This window comes from Lampetra planeri, chromosome 28 (genome assembly GCF_965212315.1).
Source record: "Lampetra planeri chromosome 28, kcLamPlan1.2.h2, whole genome shotgun sequence".
In the NCBI taxonomy this organism is placed as follows: domain Eukaryota; kingdom Metazoa; phylum Chordata; class Hyperoartia; order Petromyzontiformes; family Petromyzontidae; genus Lampetra; species Lampetra planeri.
In genome coordinates, this window is record NC_136134.1 from 7081422 (window position 1) to 7106115 (window position 24694).

At 44.3% G+C, this 24694-nt stretch overlaps 1 protein-coding gene across 1 annotated transcript in view; it reads right to left on the reverse strand.

Annotated features, from left to right (window-relative positions):
• PIK3CD (phosphatidylinositol-4,5-bisphosphate 3-kinase catalytic subunit delta) overlaps positions 1 to 24694 on the reverse strand; it is a 71736-nt gene that overhangs the window by 31860 nt on the left and 15182 nt on the right. The window contains exons 2-6 of the mRNA XM_078607760.1: positions 20998 to 21185; positions 17466 to 17694; positions 9906 to 10147; positions 8913 to 9095; positions 3657 to 3812 (exon numbers count right to left, since the gene is read on the reverse strand). Of these exons, the coding sequence (XP_078463886.1) occupies positions 3657 to 3812; positions 8913 to 9095; positions 9906 to 10147; positions 17466 to 17694; positions 20998 to 21138 (951 nt within the window). The 5' untranslated portion in view covers positions 21139 to 21185. The remainder of the gene's footprint in view (positions 1 to 3656; positions 3813 to 8912; positions 9096 to 9905; positions 10148 to 17465; positions 17695 to 20997; positions 21186 to 24694) is intronic.

Here is a 24694-nt window from a genome sequence, read left to right on the forward strand (position 1 = left end):
ACGGAGCTGTGAGAGAACAGGAATACAGGAGAAACAAAAAATGTCCCCCGCACTGCACTTTGCTGCCCACAATGCCATCTGTTAAGCACAGTGGTTACGCGTGCAAGGACTGTCCACCAACCTCATATCTGCAAAGCTTCCAGGGCATAAACAAGATTGGGCACATTCCGGGTGATGTCGTCATAGTCCAAGTTTGATCAAACCCTCATAAATACCATGACATAAATGCTAAAAGAGGCCAGGTCCCATCTAAGCTACTGAAAAAACTGTTCATAAGCACAAACTAGCTGCTATTAATCAAGTTATCGTGGATTATTACCAGGCATGTAATGATCTATCAATTAAAATCGACTCTTACAGTGGCGGTCAGTCAAAGTGAATGTCCTGAGCGAGTGATGGAAATTCCATATTTCTATGGCTGGGGGCAACTCTTTAGAGGACAACTACTGCTGACTTCCCTGCTAAGTTAAACTAATTTTATCAACCCTGGAGGAATGATGGGGGCGAGTCAACCCCCAACCAGGATTTGAACTCACACAACCTTCTTTCTGGTTATGAGCGGCTCTCGTTCTACAGCCAAGCCACCCGGTCAGATACACTGACAATGAATGTAGAGATGTAACATACAACAATCGATTACTTTACGATTCCCATAAGTTCCATGTAATTGGTTCCCTCACAAAATGTAGCCACTAGAGGTGCTATATTCTCTTAAGAATCATTTGTTTTAAGGTGCACGTGGCTAAAATGTTTCCTAATTTTATAGTATTCTTTTAACTTTATTTTCCGTGTCCATTGCCATCATTGTACCCAAATCCTATCATTCTTTATATCCTGTAAAGCGTTTGGATATGCGGCTGCATGTAGACACCCTATAAAATGTCAATTATATTGAATTCATTACAATAAAAAAGCATTGCTTCTTGAAACAAACCATGACCTCAGATGACAACAATTCATTGAATCGCAAGAGGAGCGGACCATGCAATGCCTAATTAATACAGCACCCTTGATAGAGTTGAAAATCTAAACAACCCAATGCTTAGAGAGTCGAAAGACTTCACCAGTCACCGTATCGTATCAAAGCTAATCGCAAAACACTAAGTTTCAACACCTCCGATAACCACCAGCTTTTCAAATCCATTACTTAATAGACATGTGTGGTCCACATGTGAAGTAATATGATTTGCTCATGGCCTCATTGGTGGCTCGTGATAGCTGACGTCTTAACGCAGCTTCTTAAATGGATTATGACCGCACATGTTGAAAGCAGAAGGGATGATGTGGATCTTAAGCCTGCTGACCATATGGTGTGGTATATACTTTAAGGCCAAAGTTAACTTTACAAACTTTGAGCTTATATGAGAAAGCAGCCCTTTCAACTGGCATCTAACACAAATGTCGTTCACAAGTCTAAATGAGTCACCTTTTTTAGTGCTCGTTGAACAGAAAGCGGGTGATTTATAACGTACTGTTACTTTGGCATGCAACAAGGCCAACATTTTTATTTATAAAGCTTGGCGTCTGCCGATGTACCACGCACCGTATTTAACCATCTACCCATTCATATTTCTTCCCTTTTATACATGCATAAAACAAACCATGTTGCTCGGTGGCTGATCGAGTGGGCTCACCAAGCAGAAGGTCCCATGGGGAGTTCACATCCTGATTGCAAAGTGACCGAGTCGATCATCCCTTCAGGGTCAATAAAGTTAGTACCACTTCGTGGAGAAGTCAACAGTGGTTGTGCTATGGAGAGGCTTGGCCACACAACTGGAATGTGGAAATTCTACCACTAGCTCAGGGCACAACAAAACAGGAGCTGAGCACTGCTTCAATGCTCACTGCTCATCTGAATAATAAATAATTATCATAAAACAACAAAAAATGCCCTAAAGAAACAAAGAAAAGCAAAGAATGTAAGCTGTGTTTCCTCTAAAACAGTAAGCTGAGCCTCCCAGAGATGTCACCACACTTTGGAATGTGCAGACGTGTCTGTCTAAGAGGTGGCTGTTTGACTGTCAGTGAGCCTGATAGAGCACAGAGGAGTTCCCAGAAACTAAGTGACCCAAGCAGGAAGTAGAACACACTCCACACATCACACTCACACCTGCAAGATGTTTTAGTTTTAACCTGGGTACGTAAGATTTATAACCCTCCATAGATATATTCATATATATATACCAAGTGAAGTTTTTGACACACCAATCACTTCGAATGTTCGTTTATGTTAGTAATTTAAACGAGGTATGGGTCAGTTCGTGGTGGAACCATGTACCAATTCGTGGTATAATATAGATTACGAAGCTGATGATGCATCAATCAAACGACACGTGTAAAAATCAATGTTCTTGCATATTCTTTGGTTCTTTCGGTAAAGTCACATAGGTGAAAAAATAAAATAAAAACAAATACATTTTAAATAAATATAGAAATTTCACCTACGTGACTTTACCGAAATAACTAAAGAATATGGATCCTTGCAGTCACGAAAAATTGAGAATGTTCTTATATTTGTCTCATGTAAACGGCTTTTGCCAATATTACATCAGCCACTGCAGGCGCTGTCATTCACCGAAACGTTTTAACGAAATTATTCTGCAGTCGATTCGCGACCCTCCACTGAATCATCGCAGTGTGAATTTCGTTCACCCACAGTTAGAATTAAACAAGCGAATGTGCAAGGCTCCGCAGTCTCTCTCATTCTAAAATGCCCATGACAAAGCTAATATACTAGCATGTTTTCAATATGTATACGATGAACACGTAAAAATGTATTCCCAAACACTCATCTATATTTAATGGCCAAGCAAAACAGCCAGGAACAAGACGAATAACCAGATAATCGATCAGATGGTCGAAGCCGACACCAATTATAGGCGATACTTTTAAGGCCAAACCATTCATGTTCGATAGCCAAACGCTCATTTAGTTTGCATCATTAGCAATATACGATGGATGCCGCCATCTTTATTGAATATGGACAGTGGCGTTTAACAACAGGCAGCTTATAATGTAAAGATGCCGAGGATAATGCCACAACACGAATAAGTTATTTTATTTCTTTGCACAGTTTTGTTTTTACATGTAAATATATTCAAACGGTGCTCGGCATGAAATGAAAAATAAAATACAATTTCAATCCTCAGCGAGCAGTGACGAATGTCAGTGAATGGCCATGGGAAATTAATACCAAGAACTACTTCCTTCTTAACGTCACTTCATTAGGCTTCTAACCCACATGAGATATAACACATTTTACATACCCAGCAAACACCGTACAGTGTTTGTAGCATGGAAACTAAACAAATATAATTATCAAGAATTCAAGCGCTGGAATATGCCAAATTAAGCGACAAAGCATGGATTTCTACATACGTTCATTGGCGATTAGGTTGAGATCACAAACCCTCGAGAAACCGGTTTAATCACAGTCGGCTGCTTGGATTCCATCCCGGGAGTCTCAACGGTGCCGGTTAAATGCTCCAAAAGTATTAACCACCACTCCCCAGTCCATCTACCCCGACCGCCTACCAATTTGGTGCTCTTGTGCTGCTCATGCTGATGCTGCCGCTGATTACGAAAACGAAGTTGTTTATGGGCCAAAGGGCAGCCCTTTCTCGCCGCCCCCAACCCTCCCAATGTACCGAACTCACCTTGTTTTTCACAGGCAGCGAGGGTGGCTTGGAGGCTGAGCGAGCTCGGCTCACGACCTCCATGTTTGTTTCGGCCTGGAAGAGTTTGACGATTGTGGAGCTGTGCACCATGGTGAGGCTTGGGTTGGTCTCGGCGTAGATACAGTTGCGGATGTACTGCGTCAGCGGATGGGGCAGAACGGGTTATGTTGAGAACAGGAAATTAAATATGACTTTAATGCATTATTATTACCACCATCGCGTCGCCAATTCACTGCTCATCCTTAGTTGCATTTAGAAGTGGTAATATATTGACACGTGCGTGCGTGTATATGTGCAGCAATTTGACAAGGGCCTCCCCCATGCCATGTGGGTCACGGAGGTTATTTAACTATACTTCACCGTGCTGGTCAGTGTGGGTTGCTGAAGGCAATAAGTAAAGATATGGGCAGAGAAGCACAGTACAACAGTGGATTGTCCCGCAGATTGTCCTGCACTACACTGTTACCCACAACATAGCCCCACCAGCAGCAGCCTATACCACTTGTAATGCACGATGGGTGCCCATCACAGCACTATCCAGGCTCAAACCCACTTAGTTTCTGAGATCTGACGAGACGAGGAGCATTCTGGGAGATTTGATCATAAGCAAAATGATCAAATACAGCTACAACACGAACATGACTTGCACATCTCCCTTACATCAAAGGTATCAGCGTTAATGGGATTTTAACAGGAAATAAGTGACTTTGATATATATATTTTATATTCACATGCAAAACTCTACAGTATTCATAAGGACAATGTTTAAAGTGCAAATTACAACTCATCGCATGAATAGTGAAAATAAAATATGTACGAAATTAGACGCGATCAATGAGATTGTGGCAGATCAAACGGGATACATTCATACATTTTTTATCGCTTCAACAGAGCCGTCTAGCTCCCTCTGTAATTTCGTACACCTGGTAATCCCCGCTTGTTAACGCATCCACTGATGAGGGCTGCAGAGTTTGTCACAAGGTGGGTGCCGTTCAACACAATTTAAAGTGGGGCGTTTAGTATGGAAGTGCCATCAGGAGTGCAACAGCCGCTCTGCTCTTGCACACAGTTGTGGGAAATATTAAGTCGGCACGCAAAATCAACAAGCGTAATGAATCCTGGTTAATACGGGGCCCGGTGTAATAGCTGTGAAGCAACTAAGCCCAACCACCCTTTCAAAGTCACATGGCTGGCTTCAGCAGTGAGTTGGGCGGACGGACCACACGGATCAATTGTACATTTTAGAGGCTAGGAAACCCTGCCCATGTATAAGCGGTAAACTATGACGGGTGAAACAATATGTCCAGTGAAAACTGCTACATTCTACAAACTTCTGTAAAAAAATGAAATCCCCACCAAGTGTATGCATGAACAATGTACAGTTATTCCTCATTTAAACACAGTATATGCGTTCCTGAAAAGTGCCACGTTAAGCGAAAATGCGTTAAGTGAGGAATTACTGTATATACATTGCGAGGCATGCATAAATGTGTAAAAACGTTGCACATTTGAATCACATCTGCACTATAAAGTCAGCATTCAGTCATAGTATTCCCGGGTTGAAGAACAAGGTTATAGGGAAAATGTGCTGTGTGAACATGCGTTAAGCAACGACTTACAATGTACTGTATGTGTTAATGAAGCCCTCTACAAAATTTACCTTGCAAAACAAAGCCACAATAATTTTTTTCTGGCAGCTATGTGGCAATGTGGGGAGGAAACCAGTTCCCACAAATAAAATTTACAAAAAATTCATCACGTATACGACGAGGGGGTTAATACGGCGAAGCCTTCGACGGACAGATTAAAAAACCCAATGCTGTATGTACTGCCATCTCCTGGACACCTCACACCCTAAGACGACAACGACCGCTGTCTATTCTAAAGGTCCAAACAACCTTAACTCCGCTTAACTTGTACAATCTGATAAGTATAGGCCCATTCGGAGAGATTTACCGATTTAGTGGTGTGCAATATATGTAATCGTACATGCATATTTGTTATTTTAGATCGTTTGTTTTAATAATGTATAAAAACAAGCGCATTGTAATGCATAATCAAGTCATGGTTATTAATGTTTTACTCTTACGCCCCATGATATTTTTATCTATCACCAAAACAATAAAACACAATATAACATGTGTTTTTCAAAGTGTCAAATCCTTTGACAAAATGCTAAGAATAGTTTATTTTTTCGAGCACTTAAAATATTGGGAAATAAAAAAAAATAAAGATATAAATCTCACGTTAATATTATTAATTACCCGTATTGTGCAAAGGTTTATTTGCACAACACAACACGTATTGGGTTGTATTTGCTACAAGGTCTACAGGGCCCTGCACAGATGTACAGTTGAGCCGTTGTGAGGTCTACGGGAGTGGGTCAAAAAAGTTGTGTACACGTGACATCTCTAGGGGTGTGCACGTGACATCTCTAGGAGGTACGTGTGTGAGATCTCTAGGGGGTATGTGTGAGGTCTCTACGGGGATACGTGTGTGATCTCTAGGGGGTATGTGAAACATTTCTAGGTGAGACACGCAACATCAAGTTGATTTGTTTAGCCAGCAGGGAACTCAAGAGACCAGGGCTAGTCTCAAACGCAAGAGTGACCCGGGTCACAAAGCTACCATGCCAGGCCCTGTAATCTCTCTACATCATGCTGTGGCCCAGTGGCGATGGAACAATAATGATCATTATAATGAATTACAGCCCTTTGTTAATCCACTGTTGGCCGAAGGCCTCTTGCCAATGCCGTGCTGTCATGGGGGGCTCGATGACCCCACTTCACAACGCTGATCAGCGTAGATTCGTGAAATGGAGGCGAAGGCCCGGTTCGGATATCACTTGCCAGTGGCTTCAGCCACGGCAAGGAGTCGAACGAAGGTCGCCGGGTTCGCAGCACAGTACGCCGGGGCACTGCGATTGTTAACAGAGGATAGACTGAACCCAGCTGTAAGGACCCCCAGCTGTAACCTTCCGACTCGCGGAGATGACAGAAAAAAAAAACACTATTTGGCAAAAAACATGTTTTCAAGTTCGCTACAAATTGTAAGTTAAATGGAAAACATATGAAAGGGTGAGTTATACAGCTCCTATGTGGGAGCGAGCGAGAACGGAGTTAATGATTAATGTAATACCAGCCAAACTGTGTATAACGATTGCTGTAAATAAATAATTTCTGGAGAAAAGAGCCACAGAGCACAGGTGAGTCGTTGAAGAAAGCGTGGATTTGGAGACGCATGTGGCCAACTCTGAATGGAAAACTTAATTTCACAAAACTACATCTGATGGCAATAAAGATAAAGTAATAGACAGCCCTTTGTAAATCTACTGCTGGATGAAGGCCTCCCCATGCCATGTTGGCCACGGGGGTTATTTGACCATACTTCACCATGCTGACCAGTATAGGTTGGTGTGGGCTGGTGGAAGGTGGGGCGCAACCCAGGAATGGTTCAGATGTCACTCACCACCAATGTTATCAATGGTCGGGTGATAACCAATGCATCACCAGAGAGCACCCCACATATTTTCACAATGTAATATTAATTTACTGACAACGTAAAAAACAAATCCCAAAAATATTCCCCCGAGGTTTATGTGAAAATGTGGTGATGTGAGAACAGGGGTCTCCCACAGAATAAATAAAACAGCTGTGGCCGTTACCATTGCACTAACTGCGAACGTGTGTCAGCCGCTGCACTCAAACAAGAGCATTTCTGAAGCCCATTAACTCATTAACTTGTGCCCCACAACCAATGCACAGACCACATGGCTCTCTTCGCACAGCGTCTCATTTTCCCTCCACATTGCATTCCAGTGAGCAAGTCAAACTGAAGTGGGTACATCAACCCACTTCGTGCCGTTCAATGAAAACACTCGTCCGACTTGTGCATTTCGAAACAACAGCCAAGTTACAAGCAGCAGCAGCAGCACAACACTGAGAACAGCTGCTGCCTGTCTATCTGTATCAGTGTTGTGGTTGGTATTGAGGTTAGGGGTGATGATAGATTCGTGCGGTAGAGTGAGGGTTAATTTTAGTAGCAACGATAAGTTAAAGGGGGCGAGTGGTGTTAAGATTAAGTGTAACGTTACGTCTAGCTGTTATCGATACTGTTGGTAAAGTTTTCAATCAAATTGAGTTCGTGGGGTTTTGTACATGATCATGAATTATGTTAAATGAATACGCCTAAGGGAAAAAAAAAAACACTTTGATAAACATTTTTCCCAAGCATTGAAAAAATGTTGGTTGCACAAAATTCTGAATGAGGATCAATGAACTAATTAATACAGAATAGGAAAAGTATTGTAGGAGAGAACATACATATACAACTATTGCGAAAGGCTTTGGAAACAAGGAAAGCATTGTAACAGTATTGAAAAGCAAAAACACAAGATGATATAGTGTAATGTACTGAATAGTGGTCAAAGTTATAATGATTGTGCCCGCTGAAAGCTGGGCTGAGGACAGATCCAAGCCGACAACCACCAAGAAGATTTTGGAAGAGCCGACTGGCTCTGAGGTCGATACCTACAGGCCTGCCCGGTGACTCCGCCAAACATAATAACAATTACATAATTCAGAGCACATTGTCAATTCACTACTGGATTAAGGACCCCCACTACCCCCAACCCATCCCTTCATGTAATGTTGGTCGTAGGGGATGTTTGGCCATACTTCACCATATTCATAATTTAACACATTATCTCCCAATGCGCTTACCGCTGTGCCACTGCACCAACGCTTTTGTAAAAATTATCGTATTGCAGATTAAGTTGGTGGACCTATGGTTAGATAGGAGGGAGTTTGCGGTTGATGAGAATGGCCCATGGAAGTGGATATCACAGAGCTACCTCTGAAATCCCTTAAAATGACCTAGTACATAGAGCAAAGGTTCCCACTTTCGTACCCACTCTACCACATGAGGGTAATGTTAATGGCATGACAGTTAAACCCATATCATCATTCTCAGTGTTGTAATATAGCCAACTGAAGCAAAAAAACAGAATTAGAGTAAAATTATTTTTGTGCAGTCATCGCTGAACAGGCTGAGCAGCCTATCAGCTCCCTATGCTGCCGGGGCTCGACAGAAGCAACTGTGCCCTGCCAAGCTCAGCAGCGCTCTGACCTCCGAGCCACCCTGACACCTCGATGACAATAAACTTCGCGGCAATGTTGACAGCAAAGATCGCAGTCCAGTGGACTAAACAAACACAGTGTCAGTGCTGGGCCCCACCTGGAACTGGCTGAGTGGATAATCCCCGTAGATGTACTCGTTGGCCCGAGTCACTTTCAGCACAAAGTCATCGTGCCCCTCGCTCGTGTACTGGGGCTGATGAACGCTGAGCCGTTTGCGCAAGGCCTCCGTCTTCAGCTTCAGAGGCAGTGCCGACACAGACACCTGCACTGAGAAGCTCTCCTACGTAGGACACGTGAGACACAAAGGGGAAAATCTGGCTGAGTGGAGAGAACGCATTGACCGCAAGGCTAACCTGGGCATAAAACACTTGACCCCCCCTTCTCCCGCCACCCATAGCGATCGATGTAGCAGCCTCTAGTGGCTGAAAGGGGCCGCATTAACACATGCGTTATGGACAACGTACACGATTCGAAAAGCATCCATTCTTACACACGTGATTAGATTTGAATATTGTGAGCGTGTGGAATCAATTTTCATCGAGCAATTGAATGTTGCAGCGCATTCTCAAGAACCATTGACTCACTGAGGCACCGATGTCATCAGGAACTGTGAATATTGCGACGAAGACTAAAGAAATAGAGCTGCGTGCGTCTTCCAAAAGCGATTTGTTAAACTGTCATGATTCAATGACACAACTCGGTTCGAGAATTTATTATTTTTGGCCGCATGCTCCTTATCTCGTTTTAATTGTTTCCCACTTTTCTGTCTAGTTTATATAGTTTTAGTTGCTCCATTAACACAAACGTAACATTGTCATACCATTTGTCATATCAATTTCACGAATACTAAATACATACACTCATGTGTATTATTCGATCCACAAGGTTCGATGCTCAACAATGAATTGACGAATCATTTTATTCCTCCTAAGCAGGAATGATGCGAAAATCAATCGCTTAAAATGGCTTTTTACGCTCATAAACCGTGGATATCTTTTGGCGATGTTGATGGTCGGCATAATTCACTCCCGCTCCGCTGTTGGGGTTGGGATCGGGGGGGGGGGGGATGTGCGTGCGATGTGAAGCCTACGGAGCAAGAAAGCTGGCTTTTCTCGAAGGAAATGCACACGATGAGGTTGGGTCGGTGGAGCCGGTTGCTGCACAGCTCCGGCAGCCTGTCGGTGGGCTCCAGGATGGGCGGCTGGCTGTACTGAAGCCACTCCTGCCAGCTCTGGCCCTGCCGCTCAAGCACCTTCTTCTCGCTCAGCTGCCGCATGTTTGTGCGGAAGTCATTCACCTCGGGGCTCTTGAGCGCATCGAACTCGTGCAGACCTGCACGCCCGTAAACATGCGCGGGGATAACGCTTTAACAACAAGCACCACTTATTTGTCCAGTGCCGTATTTAAGAGACAGCGTCGCGAGGCTGACCTCCTGTGTCGAAGCTCGAGCGTAGTGGACAGCGGCGACTATCGATCACGCGCGAAACAATGTTTGTAAAGTCTTTCTTTGGAACGTTTCGTAAGATCGGATGGATCGAAAGTTGTTAACCGGCGGAGCGTTCCAGACTGACGGAGAGGCGACTCGTAACGCTCTGCCGGCCACTACGGTTCAGGTCGACGGAATTACGAGCAAGGATTTGCCGGCCAATCGCCAACGTCTGATTAGGTTTGCGAACTGCGAGCTATTCAAAGAGGTAGATGGCCGAGACTGTTCTGTCAGAGCCCGGTGAGTAACGGATGAAACTTTGTACTCGATATTGTTTCTTAATCTACAGCCATCATCTATCTTCAGCAGTAGCAACGACAGAAATATTAGCCTGGCAGAAGCTTTGTTTTTTTCCGAGCTCAGTACAGCTATGTCAGGCCTGGAAAATATTATGAAAGAGATTATTTGCTAATATGCAAGGATTCATATTAAATAAGAGAAATTAAAACAACTAAATTAGTTGTTTTCATTTATTTTATTTTATTTTTTACCTACGTGACTTTACCGAAAAAACCAAAGAGTATGTGTCCATTGCTACCTATACTTTATTATTTATCTCGGTCATGAGAAAATGCCTACATGAAGTCATCAGTCTAGACTGGAAGGTATTTTAGAAATAAATAATTTTAAATATTTCTTGTGCAAAACAACATTCCCATCGTAATGGAAATGAATCCACAACATAGGAAAAATGTGAATGTCATAAAACAAAGTTAAGTTAAACCTCACACAAAAATAGGCTTGCTAACAGTCAATGGTGGCAATTTATTCGGCACTAATCGTGCCCATATAACAATATACATATGGCATGTTTGCCGAAACTTCACAATTGCATTGCTGGAATTTCCAACTTCCGAGTATGTTCGGGGTATGCAATGCAGCAGCAGGCACTCATTTAAGCATTACAATGCCACCTCACATAACGCGTATATAAAGAGAAAACATGTTTGTCGACAAGTGTATGTAAAAGTTTAAGCTGCAGGCGAGTTCTGCGCTATTCTTGTTATTTATCTGGACAAACCACAGCATGGTTTTTCGGTCAGGCCACGCCACACCAGTTTCTACTTAAATTATTATTTATTTCTTATTTTAAAAAAAAGACTTTCCACTGTTCGGGCCCCAATGCTGAGATCACTTCCTGCCCGCAACTGGTGTGAAGTCGTCCGATAAACGGGTCACCGCACCACTTCGCACTCTACTCAGAATTAAACAACACGAAAACAGGACCTACGTCACACGGCGCTCGGGCAACTCCCACGTGCAAAATTCCCGTGCCAGCCGCTGAGCTCGAGTGCCAATGCGTGTATCCGAACGAGCAATTAATTAGGAGATAACTACAGTGTAGGTCTTTGTTATTGTGTGTGTGTGTGCGGTCATGCTGTGTAGCAGTTCCGATGTGTTTTCAGGTTGTGACGCGTCGTTAGGAGTGATGCCTGATGATTTGCGCGACACATTCTGGGGGCTTCTTCAGGAAACTTTGGAAACATGCCGTTGCGTAACGATGACCCACCCCATTTGATAAAACTATTTAATGTAAGTGACGAGATCGCTTAAAAAGTGTTTAGTTTTTACAAGTGTATATTTTGGCTGCTTCGTGTTATTTTACGTGTTGCGTTAACCTGTACCGACTAGGGCATCCGACATTTCACTTCTTCGGGAACTGAACTGTTCAGTTCCCCAAGAAGCTCACAACACGTGGAGTGAAATGTCTCTTATCATGCCAAATGACACGTGATGCAACCCAAAAACACATTGGCGAGCTAATTAATGAAGATGTATTTTGACAGCAAAGCTGAGAATCCTCACACAAGCTCTAATAGATGTTTGGACGTTGCAGTTGAGTCAAGTTAATACGTTTAAATCGACAAAATCGAAGAAAATCGATTAGATGTTTTGTTCTTTTTAAACAAGACTTTAATTGCACCATGCAACACACCGCTGTTAGGGTAACAGAATGCTTCAGGACTTAACATTGAACTGTCTTGGTCACGTACACGACTAAGGTGTATTCAATGTCATTTGGATAATGTTGTTCATCAAAACAATCTCTTAATACTGGATATACCCAGATTTGAAGCTTTTGTGGCTGCAAGGATTCATACTCTTAGGTTTTTTCAGTAAAGTCACGTAGGTAAAAAATAATAGTATTAAAAGAAAATAAAAAATGAAAATAACTAAACATTTAAAAATAATAAAATACAAATAAAATGAAAACTAAAAATGTATTTATTGTCATTTAGTAGTATTTTCTATTTATTTATTTATTTTACCTACGTGACTTTACCGAAAAAACCTAAGAGTATGGATATACCCAGTTGACTGTTAATGGTGGCATACGGAGAGTCCAGGTCATGCACATTCATTTTAGTCCGTGCCACGTTTTAGTTACCTGGCCATAACAAATGGCAATGCATACGAATGGTTGAATGTCTGGGATACGTTTTTAAACAAGTGTATTTATTTACAATGAAACAAACGGTTTCCAATATTACAGATTGGGATTGTTGACCTAACCAACCCCCACTGACCAGCATGGGTGAAGCACGGTCAAAAAAATCCCAATAACCGATATACGGCAGCGTTGCTGTAAACGTAATGGTTTGTCACGTGACAAATCACACTGGAATCACCATGGGGGTTGAACATTATCTTGTCACTGCGTGCCAACTGGTTTGAACGTCACTCGAACCGACTGGGTTCGCCTATCGATCCCATGACGTTTGATATCAGAAATTGATTCCGTAAACGATTGTGCAATAAAAATTGATATTCGAACAACAACCATTCATTGCGACAAGGTAGATGATGTGGTGTTTGTACCTAGTGACATCTGCGGCCGTGCAAAATCTAAGGGCTGAGGGGGGGGGGGCATGTGAGCATTCCAACCCCCTCACCCCTCCAAAACCAAAAACACTGATATTCTATCTTAATTTTTGCAAAAGGAAATAGACTTTATTGGTATCTTTCTAAATTTAGGACCATTGTTTTCAATCTCAAAATATCTGGGCCACAGCCCTCGCCCCAACCATGCAAAGTTTCTAGATCCACCTCTTAATCTGCAGCCAAGCGAACACACCCCTCCCGCAGACTAGCGTGAACGTGTGAACTCACCTGACCTTACCCTGTGATTTTAATACGTTCAACCGGGGTTTATGATCTCCCATGTTCTTACACGACCTTTGGAGTCTACGCGTGTGGGCACCACGCGGTGCATCAGTGGCCACAGCCAGCACTGTAACGCCATCGATCGCACAACCACGTCTCTCTGCCACCCCTACTTTGACATCTACAAGGATCATTGTCACCACTTTCACCACTGCCAGTCTCTACGGATGCCTAGATAACCACTTAAGAGTCGAGAGGAGGACTGACAGCAAAAGATAGACAGAAAATACTCTCCAAGTAATCCTATAGGACAACACTGTATTGCACGTGATAATATCATCTCTCACAATGTTTTAATTGTTAAGAGTCTACTGCCAAGATATTCATCCATAAAGTGGTCTGGAAACCTAAAATGACGTGAAAATTCCGTACGGATTTGTGTGCGTGCGCATGCGTGAGTGCGCGCGCATATCCATAGGCACGTTGTGTATCAAGATAACGTGTACGCGTACAACCCTTTTGTCAATCCACTGTTGGATGAGGGCCTCTCCATGCCTTTCAGTCACGTGGGTTGGTTGACCACACTTCACCACACTGGTCAGCACAGGCCAATGAAAGGGGTGCCCAGGAGCATTTCAAACGTAACTCGCCACTGATGTTGGCCTTGGCCTGGAATCACACTCGGGTCGCCGGGTTAACAGCGCAAAGCACTAACCACTGCGGCACTGCCGTACCCAATCATTTTGTAACGCCATTGCTATTTTAATAGATAGGTTTTCTTTCATGGAATCAACGTATTTACATTTTACAGTTGAGACGTACATTTTCATACAGAATGTGGGTCTTGCTAGTTTATGCGCTGGGGCCTAAACAAAAATATGCCGCCGAAATGCTTAACAGCAATCGCACATAAGTTATACAACAGGGCATGTGAATGTGTTAAAATTGATACAACCAGCATGCAAATACACGTTGGGCAAAACCGATCCATCACAGTTGCCAACTATTTCAGTGCACCGTGGCGATACCATTACACGCGAGTGCAAGTCGTGTGCACTTACGGAGGCATCCCGACACCGGGTCCTGAAACGGAGCATATGCACACTGCTGCCTTGGCCGCATTAACAATGTCGCTCGGGCAACGGTTAGAATCGCACTCGGTGTTTTGATTACTATCTCCAAAAGGTCGTGCGAACCCAGCGGAAAAACAACGCATTCATCCAAGTGCATAATTGTTCGCGTTGATCAGCCTCTTAACAATTCACACTGCGAGCCTGGTGCGACACTTCAACAAGTGCTGTGATAAACAACCGCACAAAAACACATGCTCGCTAGCTGCCAATAAACAAGCGCTCAGGTCTGCCAATAATTTTAAATTACTGGCTCTATGAAAAGCTAATGCATTACAACTGAAACATTGACTTAACATGTGCTGTACGAATGTAGTGTAGCGGGGAACGCTAGTGTAGCGGTTAGCCCGCCACGCTACAAACCCGGCGACCCGAGTTCAATTCCCGCTCACGGCCAATATCGGTGACAATTATCTGAACCGGACTTCGGCCTCCCTTAAGTTGACTTAGCCTAAAATTAGTACCTGGTGTGGTGTGTAAAAATATCGACACTGGGGAGACAAGGGCGGTCGGGCACGGTACTGGCCCCCCATCCCCTTGTTTGCCGTCCCGGCATTCATAGGTGCTCGCTAAAAGCACTCGCCCCAACAGTGTGTTATGGTTATACGGGGGATCTTTGTCTTTGTACGTACACCTGTCCTAAGTGCATGCGAGTCGGTGACAAGCCACATGGCCTTGCAGGGCACTACAGCCCGGCCCAAGTCCCAGGGTAATGTCACTGGCACAGTTGCACTGTAATGCATGTGTGTGCATGTGATGTTGCCGTATATAATTCGTAAAGCACCTAGCAGCAGATTCTCTACACACTGTGACACCTTTTGTACCGCGTCGCTCAAGGTCGTGATGCTACTACCGCCAATGCCATGGATGCCACCACATCTCGTTATCGCTTCCTTCCTTCTGCTAGATTGCACAGCTGTTGTAAAGTCCACATCCCTGCTCCAAGGTCTGCTCTTACAGTATACTGCCATCTGGATTAACGTTTTCCCCTTGGTCGCCAACCTCTGGGTGCCTCTCAAATGCCTCTCTTGGTAACCTGCCCTCCTCCATCCTGCATATTTTATCCCACCAAATGCAACCTACCCTTCCCCTTCTTATATATATACAATACTTTCCTGCCACGTTTTATTCCGAAGCTCAAGTTATTTTCCCTATTCTACAATGAAATTCCTAGCATCCTTCAAATACACATGTGTTCAAGGACCAGCAGCTTTTCTAGCTGCCGTATTCAAGTGCAGCTCTATGACCCATACATTAAGAAAGTGTGGACTGAATGGAAGTTAAATAAAGGATTTAAAAACAAAGTTTTTCACTATAAATCCTTTATATGCGTGGCGGCTAGAGTCCTCTCGTCCTCTGGCTTGAGATGGCTGCCACCTATGGGTCAGATGATTGCCTGCCACCATTAAGCAATTGGTAATTAAATATAATTTATTTTTTCCTAAAAAGTGTAAAAAAAAATAAAAAAAAATTCACGAAAATAAATTGTCACACACAACGAGTCTGTGTGCAAAATGTCAGCTCGATTGGATCACGGGAAGTGGGTTAAAAAACGACCAAAAGATTTGCACGGTCGTAAGCGCGCAAGCAAGCTAGCAAGTGAACTTAATATAAAGAATTTAAAAAACAAACTGAATACAACACTTAGCATTTAAAGGAGTCCAGACACACATTGCATTAACAGAGAAAGTTATCATGAACAATATAAACTATTTTTGAAGAGTAAAGTGATATTTAAATTTAAACAACAAGTGTTCACGTTGCTCTATGGGTCATATAGGTGCATGTGGAGGACACTCGGGATTTTAAACACATTCCTGCAGAGGGAGCTGGTAGGAACGTTGGGTTGCTCGGTCAATGGCCAGGGTCAACGGCGACGTGGTGTATTCCGCAAATATGGCCGACTGTGAGGGCAGGCACAAGCCGGCGTGCGTAGGTTAAACGTTTAAGGGCACCACGGGGTGACCAGCCCCTCCTCGCCCAGCCCCACCCCTCCCACCCCCCACCCAGCCCCTCCCCACCCAGCCCCTCCCCACCCTCCCCTCCCCACCCTCCCCACCCAGCCCCTCCCCACCCTCCCCTCTCCACCCAGCCCCACCCCTCCCATTTTTGGATGCACGATGGACAGACGGGTGAATAGAATAATCCCGTGGGCTGGTGTAACCAGGAGGTTCCTACCAGTAAAAGGACCGTGTAAGCAACTTGTAAGTTCAGGAGTGTGTATGTGGCAAGAAAAAAAAGTAGAAAATTATCATAAAGATGAGTAGCAGATATGGAGGATGGACGAGGTCACCACTAGAGGGAATGTAGTGACACCCATAGGTTGATCACCAAGGGGAAGGCCAGACACCCAGCTTGTTGGGACATTGTAAGAACGGACCAAGGAGGTCAGGAGATGTCAACACCTACAGGGATCTACCAGAAGGAAAAGAGCAATGGCAATGTGTGGTTGACATCAACAGCACTGGCTGTGGTGAGCTCTCGATAACAAGAGACATGCTTCTCCCCTCGTTAAGCCCTTCCGTGCCGATCTCGGGTTTTCGCTTGCGGAGTTTCCGTTCCTCCCTTGTACTGTGCTCGTGCCGAGTCGTAATAATATATTTTTAAAACAAGACACATGCACCGCTGTGGCAATCAGGCTGCTCAAAAGTCGTGAACGCTGAGCTGGCACTGCCACGAGCACCTGGGTTCGATGCTGGAACACTAACGCACAGGGAGAGTGTAGCAGAAACGTATATGCATGGATGTAGAACTTTTTTTCGCACCGTACGTAGCGAACCGTGGATAATCGGAGATGTGAACTTGATGGGTACAAGCGAGGGGTAAGAAGGTGGAACGCAGCGGCGCGCTGGCACACACACACGCGGAGAGCGAGGGAGTGGCGAGGGAGCGGCGAGAGAGCAGAGGGGCGGAGGGGGAGAGGGCTCACCACGGCCGATGAGAACGGAGATCTGCGAGTTCTGGAGCCGCTCGACGCGATCGCCCTCCCGCAGCACGAGGCGTAGCATGGGGAAGCATGGCCGCACGTCGCAGAGGCGGCGGCTCTCCTCCTCCAGCTCCTCCTGCTCCGCCGCCTGGTTGATGCATGTGAACACGTAGGCCTCGGGCTCGTTGAGCAGCGAGAAGAGCGGGTACAACTTGGCCTGGACCCACACGAGCTGTAAGCAATGAAGCGGAGAAAACAACAACAGCAGCAGCAGCAGCAACAACAGAATGAGCGATCAGTTGGAACAACGCTAGCCGCGCCAGGACAAGTGCCAAGCCAAGCCCAGCACGGCTCAGAAGGCGCCAGGTTGTTTTTCCACTGCAAAAGCTGAGCCGAGCCACTGACACCACACGCAGTGAACGGATGTATATGACGTCGTGTCGCTGTATCCTCATGGTTTACCGACTCATGTCACACGCAATGAGCACATCATTAGCACCTCCCCTGGCCCTGCTTGGCCTTGAGCCAGATAACAATGTCTTGTGAGGACAGCGTATCATCGTTTAGTTCCGGCTCGGCAAAGCAAATGGCCAGTGGAAAACCACCTTGAACCGTGAGGGACTCGTGCTGGCTTGGCTAAGATGTGACAATGGAATGTGGATACTAGTGTAGGGGTATGAGCGTTCACAGGCACTGGATGGGACGCTGGCCTATGGTGTGTTGAGAGTCGGCTCCAGCTGAATGTTTAAAGGTAATGCTGGAGGGCCTCCCCCCCCCCACCCACGTGGATCGTGGAGGTAATTTGACCTGACGTACCCACGCCGTTTAGTGAAGGTTGGTGAAGAAAGGGAGCAGATTCTAGATTTGAAGTTTTCGTGACTGCAAGGATCCATACTCTTTGTTTTTTTTCGGTAAAGTCACGTAGGTGAAAACAAAATCAAATAAAAAAAATTTAGTTGCTTTATTTTATTTTGTTTTCACCTACGTGACTTTACCGAAAAAAAAAACAAAGAGTAAAGGGAGCAGAGTTGTGGGAGTGGAGAAGTGCAGTATACACATAGAAGTAGAGTACAACAATAGATTGTGTTGCATTGCCCTCTGCTGCCCACAACATGGTGCAGGAGCAGTCTATAATGCTTATCTTATGCATGGTGGTTGGCCATCCAAGTGACTTCATCCTGCTTAGCTTCCTTGACCAGATAAGATTGGCTGATTTGGTTATGTGCATTGGTAAATGGGTAAATAAAGCGTCGCTTTGTGTTTTTGAACAGTTACCGAAGCAAGATTCATCTGTAAGAATGTTGCTTAAAGATCCTCTCCAATACAATTTGCATCATAAAGCATCCCCATTGCGATATTAAGAGGCTGTACAAATGTGGCAGGGCAGATCTCGGAAGGAAAAGTGTTTTAGAGAAGGGTTATTTTTAGACGAAGGAGAAAAGTTGAGTGATGATGATGATGATTATGATGACGTATTTTCCAGGATGTGCTAGCGCATATTGAAGTCAGGCGTCTTCGATAGAGTTGCAATTATTAGGAAGCTGATGTGAAATTCCTGCCAAGTAAGATGGAAATATTGTTTGTCGTGGCCGATTATTTTATTCTTAAAAAATAAACCACGTTGTCGGTGTCAGGCACTGGTCAAAGCCTCACACACAAGCTGGCACAACTGTGAGCAGCATAACAACGGTACTGTGAAAAAAATCCACTGCGGTCTGGTGTTAAATACGCAGGTATTAATGCCATTGAGGCATCAACTTGACTCATTAACTTAATTTTCGATTTAAAGCTTTCGTGACTGCAGGGATTCATCTTCTTGGTTCTTTCGGTAAAGTCACGTAGAAGAGAAGTAATAAAATAATAAAAATAAAAACAAAACATAATAAAATAATTCTCACGACGTTTCGGCCACAACGCAAGCAGCCGTCCTCAGGTGAAGAATGAAACACCACCAAGCTTGGAGCGTATATTTAAGCTGGGTTGGAGGGGGGGAGGTGGGAAGAAGAGCGCCTTGACAAAATAATTTGCATATCAAGAGGAATTTAGCATATGGAAAATGAGTAGGAGGTGGGCGGGGGGGTTTCAAATTAATATTATGCCCGTGCATTATGCAGGATTAGTAGCATTAGAAGAAGTTACAGCAGCAGATGTTAGTGTAACTTAACTTGAAGAAACGACAGAAGTCTGTTATAATTATACTGTGCAAAATAAATGTTACTTTATTATTATTTTTATTGCACGTGTTTACCCAGGAAAGCCTCAGAGTGCCGAGGCTTTTTTCAGGAGGGTCCCACAATGGGACATTTCACCAATATCATGAATGAGTGTTTGGATTCATACGTGGGGAAGAAAAAAAAACAAGAGTATATGGAGGAAATCCATACCTCAAAACTCCACACGGATTAAAAAATCCACTGTTATACTGCCATCTCCTGCCCACCTCATAGCAAAAGCCTGTAATGCCTCTAGGTAGCCACCAATCCACATACCAACCAGGCTTGGTGCTGTTTAGCTTCCAAGATGTGACAAGATAGGGTGCATTCAGGGTGATTTGTTCATCGGCAGCATGGCCACCTCATAGCAAAAGCCTGCAACGCCTCGAGGAGCAGCCAATCCACATATTAACCAGGCTCGGACCTGCTTAGCCTCCAAGATGTGACAAGATGGGGTGCATTCAGGGTGATTTGGTCATCGGCAGTGTTACCCACTTATGTGACACTCAGGTGAATCAATGCAGCAAATGGGAGAGAGATATTGGCTTTGTAACTATGGTGCTGGAGAAGACATTTGTTTTTTTTATCCCATGGACAGCAAAAAGAACCAGCAAGAGTGTTTCACAAAAGACTGAAGAAAAGGCTAGATCGTACACTATAATAGAAATATGGAAGCTCAAGTATATTTGGACACACATGGCTGTAGGTGTGATGGGGAAAACTGGAAAAAAGTTGATGACGTTTGGTAAAGAGAGAACAAGAAGCATGGCTAGACAGAGACTAAGATAGACGGATCGTAAGCAAATTTTACCGGGAGGACAATACAGTACAACGTCGCTTATCCGACTCGCTGGAGACTGAACGTATAAGTGGATATGAGCAAAGGTCATATTTGTGAATGTCTATAAAATGACAGTTACACCACCGTGCACAAATAGGCTACTAGACACAAATAAAACGCAAACTGCTGTACACGTGGGCAATTGCTTCGTCATGTGTGATGTTAAGGATACATTCACGTTTTTGAAAATGTGGGATTTGTAAACGTCTACAGAAAATGACAGTTGTACCATGCACAAATTCTGTACTCGGTGGGTCTGACAATTTATTTGGCGAGAGAGGATATGACGGTAGCATACGAGAAGCCGCATTGTACACCAATGTTATATAAAATACAAAAATTGACAAGTGGAGTAGCTTCACCATCAAGCTGACAAATACTAAGTAATGAGTATAACGAAAGACAGACAGACAGAAAGTAAAGAGATGGTTGTGAGAGATGACTACAGTGCTAAAAATGCTGCCCGTGGGTTTCGCCTCACCCGCTTGATGTTGCCGATGGTGGCATCTCGAGGCACGCTGTACGTGAAGAAAATCCCCGTCGGCAGCAGGAAATCCACCAAAACGTCGCTGTTATCGCTTGCCGTCCACTGATCAAACGTGTAGTCAACTCCCGGGGGCATCTTGGATGGCACGAAGGCACCCCCAGTGCTGTCAGCTCACCGCCGCCCTAGGAGGATAGAAAACATCGGTGACATGTCACGCTCATTTCAGTCCCTCCGCTATCTGTCGCGGACAGCAAATGACAACACGGTAAAAATACACGACTGCATTGCATGATGTCCTCCTACGAGAGCTGCGATAGCGACCGACCGGGAGATAAGGGCATCAAAACGTCCTGCGGGAAAACCCAGATCAGTCGGCGAGACCTTTTCAAGCGGGGACGAATTTTACTTTGCAGAGACGATACTTGGGGGAGATACGCATCCGGAGGGTATTTTACCCTTCACTAACCAAGCGTTTGTCAACGCTCCAGTTATTTAGTCTGCGGTCTGAGGAAGTCGGTCGTTGCTGACAGGACCCTCCAAGAGTAGCAGCTGATGCGATCGCACATGTCACATCCCAGGACACACGCTAATTAAAAACATTAAAATAGCGCGCATGAACAGCACGGTACATTACAAACAACAATTACTAATACTCACACAGAGAGACTCTTAACTCATTCTTAAAAAGCTTCTCTTCTTTTTCCACACCACCCTTCAGGCGGTGTGACACGCGCCGCTATATTTTTGCGGGAGCGGCGGTTTATCGCACCGCGCTACAAACCTGCTTGCCCGAGTTCGATTTCCAGCCTTGACTAACGTCGATGGCGAACCGGCCCTGAGCTGCCACTTTCACCAATCCGGACTAACCCAGTGTCAAGTATGGTAGCTAGAACCCCATCTACCGCTGGATTTATAAAACGGGCTGTAATTTCTAAATACAGTTATTGTTGCAATATTTTACGTGACTTAAACCTTCTGCATTTGTGGAAATCCGATCACGGACACAATGGTTCGCTCTTATGAGGAATTGCGTGCAATGCCTTGCATGCGTGGTACAAGGAAGCTGGAGGGATAGTTGGACTTCCCTTCCCTTCCCTACCAAAGGATGCCACACACTTCTGTTTTATGGGGCTTTTCTGCTGAAGATGCGGATAAGCCAGACAGAAACACTCAGTTTACGGTTTAAGTGGCATTAAGCTCAGAGCAACATAGGCCAACAATTTACCCTGTTTCTCTGTACAAAGGGCTGTGTGTATACACTGGGAATGTAGCAGCAATTGCAAACACAGCCCCCTACTATGATGTGTTTTTGGGTACAGCACGACCACAAAAAATGTACGCAGTGATTACGTAGACTTATTGTACAGAAGAATGGTAGGTTAGAGGGCACATTCTTGGTAAATGAAATCCCCAATATGATCAATAAACATATTACAGGCGATGCTATTTATTTTTTGTTTAAGCCACATAAAACCGAACTTCGCTAAAATTAATATGAAAAATGTACAAAAACATTAAAGCTATAAGAACAAGTCGCAATTGTTTTCAATGTTGAAATAAATACCCCAGCCAGGCTCTTAATGAAATATTTGCACTGTTATTTAAGAACAGAAAAACATACGATGTCATCGTAATTTTTTTCTTTTCTTTTTAATGAACAATACCCTGTTAAATGTGAGAAAGAAGAAAATCCAGTCCAAAAATTACACTAAGATACAAATGTAAGTAATAATCAACTCCCAGATGTCACCTTGCATGGGGTAAAGATAGAACCTATGATTTATTAAAATGTTTTAAATTAGCTCGGCTTACTTATAGCCTTCACAAACCCGCACTGACCACAATGGTAGAGTACGGTCAAATAATCCCCGTGACCTGTGGCTTGGAGGCAACTCATCCAGCAGTAGAGTTACCAAAGTACTGTACATCTACCAGAGGTGTGGACTCGAGTCATGTGACTTGGACTCGAGTCAGACTCGAGTCATGAATTTGATGACTTGCGACTCGACTTGGACTTGCATAACAATGACTTTGTCCCACCTATGAGATGTGGACTCGAGTCATGTGACTTGGACTCGAGTCAGACTCGAGTCATGAATTTGATGACTTGCGACTCGACTTGGACTTGCATAACAATGACTTTGTCCCACCTCTGACATCTACTATACCGATATCACTGCTCTGGTAGTACAGTACTGTAATATTGGAACGCATATACTCTCTAGATGTTCAAGCCTGCAATGCCATATCGATTAACCAAGTAAAATATATTCTAATGCAAACGATGCATCCATCGAAAATGTCCTTGTAAGAAAGCATGACTGCCATTTTATGCAAAATACATGCCAATGATGTATTTATACTGGTAGGAACCTCCTGGTTACACCAGCCCACAGGGGATTATTGTGTCCGTCGTGCAGGGAGGGGCTGGGTGGGGAAGGTGGGGAGGGGCTGGGTGGGGAAGGTGGGGAGGGGCTGGGTGGGGAGGGTGGGGAGGGGCTGGTCACCCCGTGGTGCCCTTATAAAACTCAACGTTTAACCTACTCACGCCGGCTTGTACCCGCCCTCGCAGTCGGGGATATTTGCGGAATACACCACGCCGCTGTTGACCCTGGCCATTGACCGAGCAACCCAACGTTCCTACCAGCTCCCTCCGCAGGAATGTGTTGCAAATAAGGAGAACATAGTTGCACGACTCCAAAACCCCCAAAAGAATAACACAGTAAAACCAGGCGAAAATTATTGATGCCTCAAATGAATCATGACCCTGAATGGTGACTATTGATCACATCGATAGGAACTGTAGCACGCCTAACATATATACGCATACCCGTAAGTAAACAAAGTTATAAATGCATACGTGTGCACCTGTAACTAATACCCTAAAATGCATTGTGATTCACGGTCTTGGTTAACATCGGTCGCGAGTAACATCTGAACAGGACCTCGACCTCCACCTTCACTAATCTGTACCGATGAACATGGTGAAGTTATCCTGGACAAATCCGATGAGCTATGAAGCTCGTTTTCACAAATGTCCAGTCGACACAGATGTCCAGTAGTAGTCACAGATGTCCAATAACCGACATAGGCCTTCCTCCCGCAGTGGATTAAAAACGGCTGTGAATTATTCTTATCACATTGAAATATGCAGTGTGTTATGCCGTGGCGTAATGGTTAGCGCGCTAGATTTGCAATTTAGACATCGTCAGTTTCTATCTCCCGGCGGTGCAGAAGTTTAAACAATGAGCAAGTTTCTTACTTAAATTCCCCCGCTTCTGTCCACCCAGCAGTCCGAGTCAATCAGTAGGTTACTGCAGTGGGGTGAATTGTGGGTACTCCTACCTCTTCCAAGACATCTGGCTGGCATGGAATAAGGAGGCCAAACACTCTCAACAGGGGTTCTCTCTAGTTTCCTCCAGTTGAAGCCCTTGCAGGACTGCACTTTTACCTTTTTCTATGTATTGCATAGTGGAAGGTATAGTTCAATTGGTAGATTAGGGGTTTTAGAATTACACTTTAAGGAGTTCAAATACGCACCGGAATCACAACCAAAACTATCATCTCTCCAGCCGGCAAAAACTTACAAATATCACCGTGCCAAGCAAGCACTGAAGTATGTCAGCAGTGGCTTTCTTCAAGAAATACTGGTTCCGAGTATGAAATCATGCAATTAAATAATTGGCTCAGG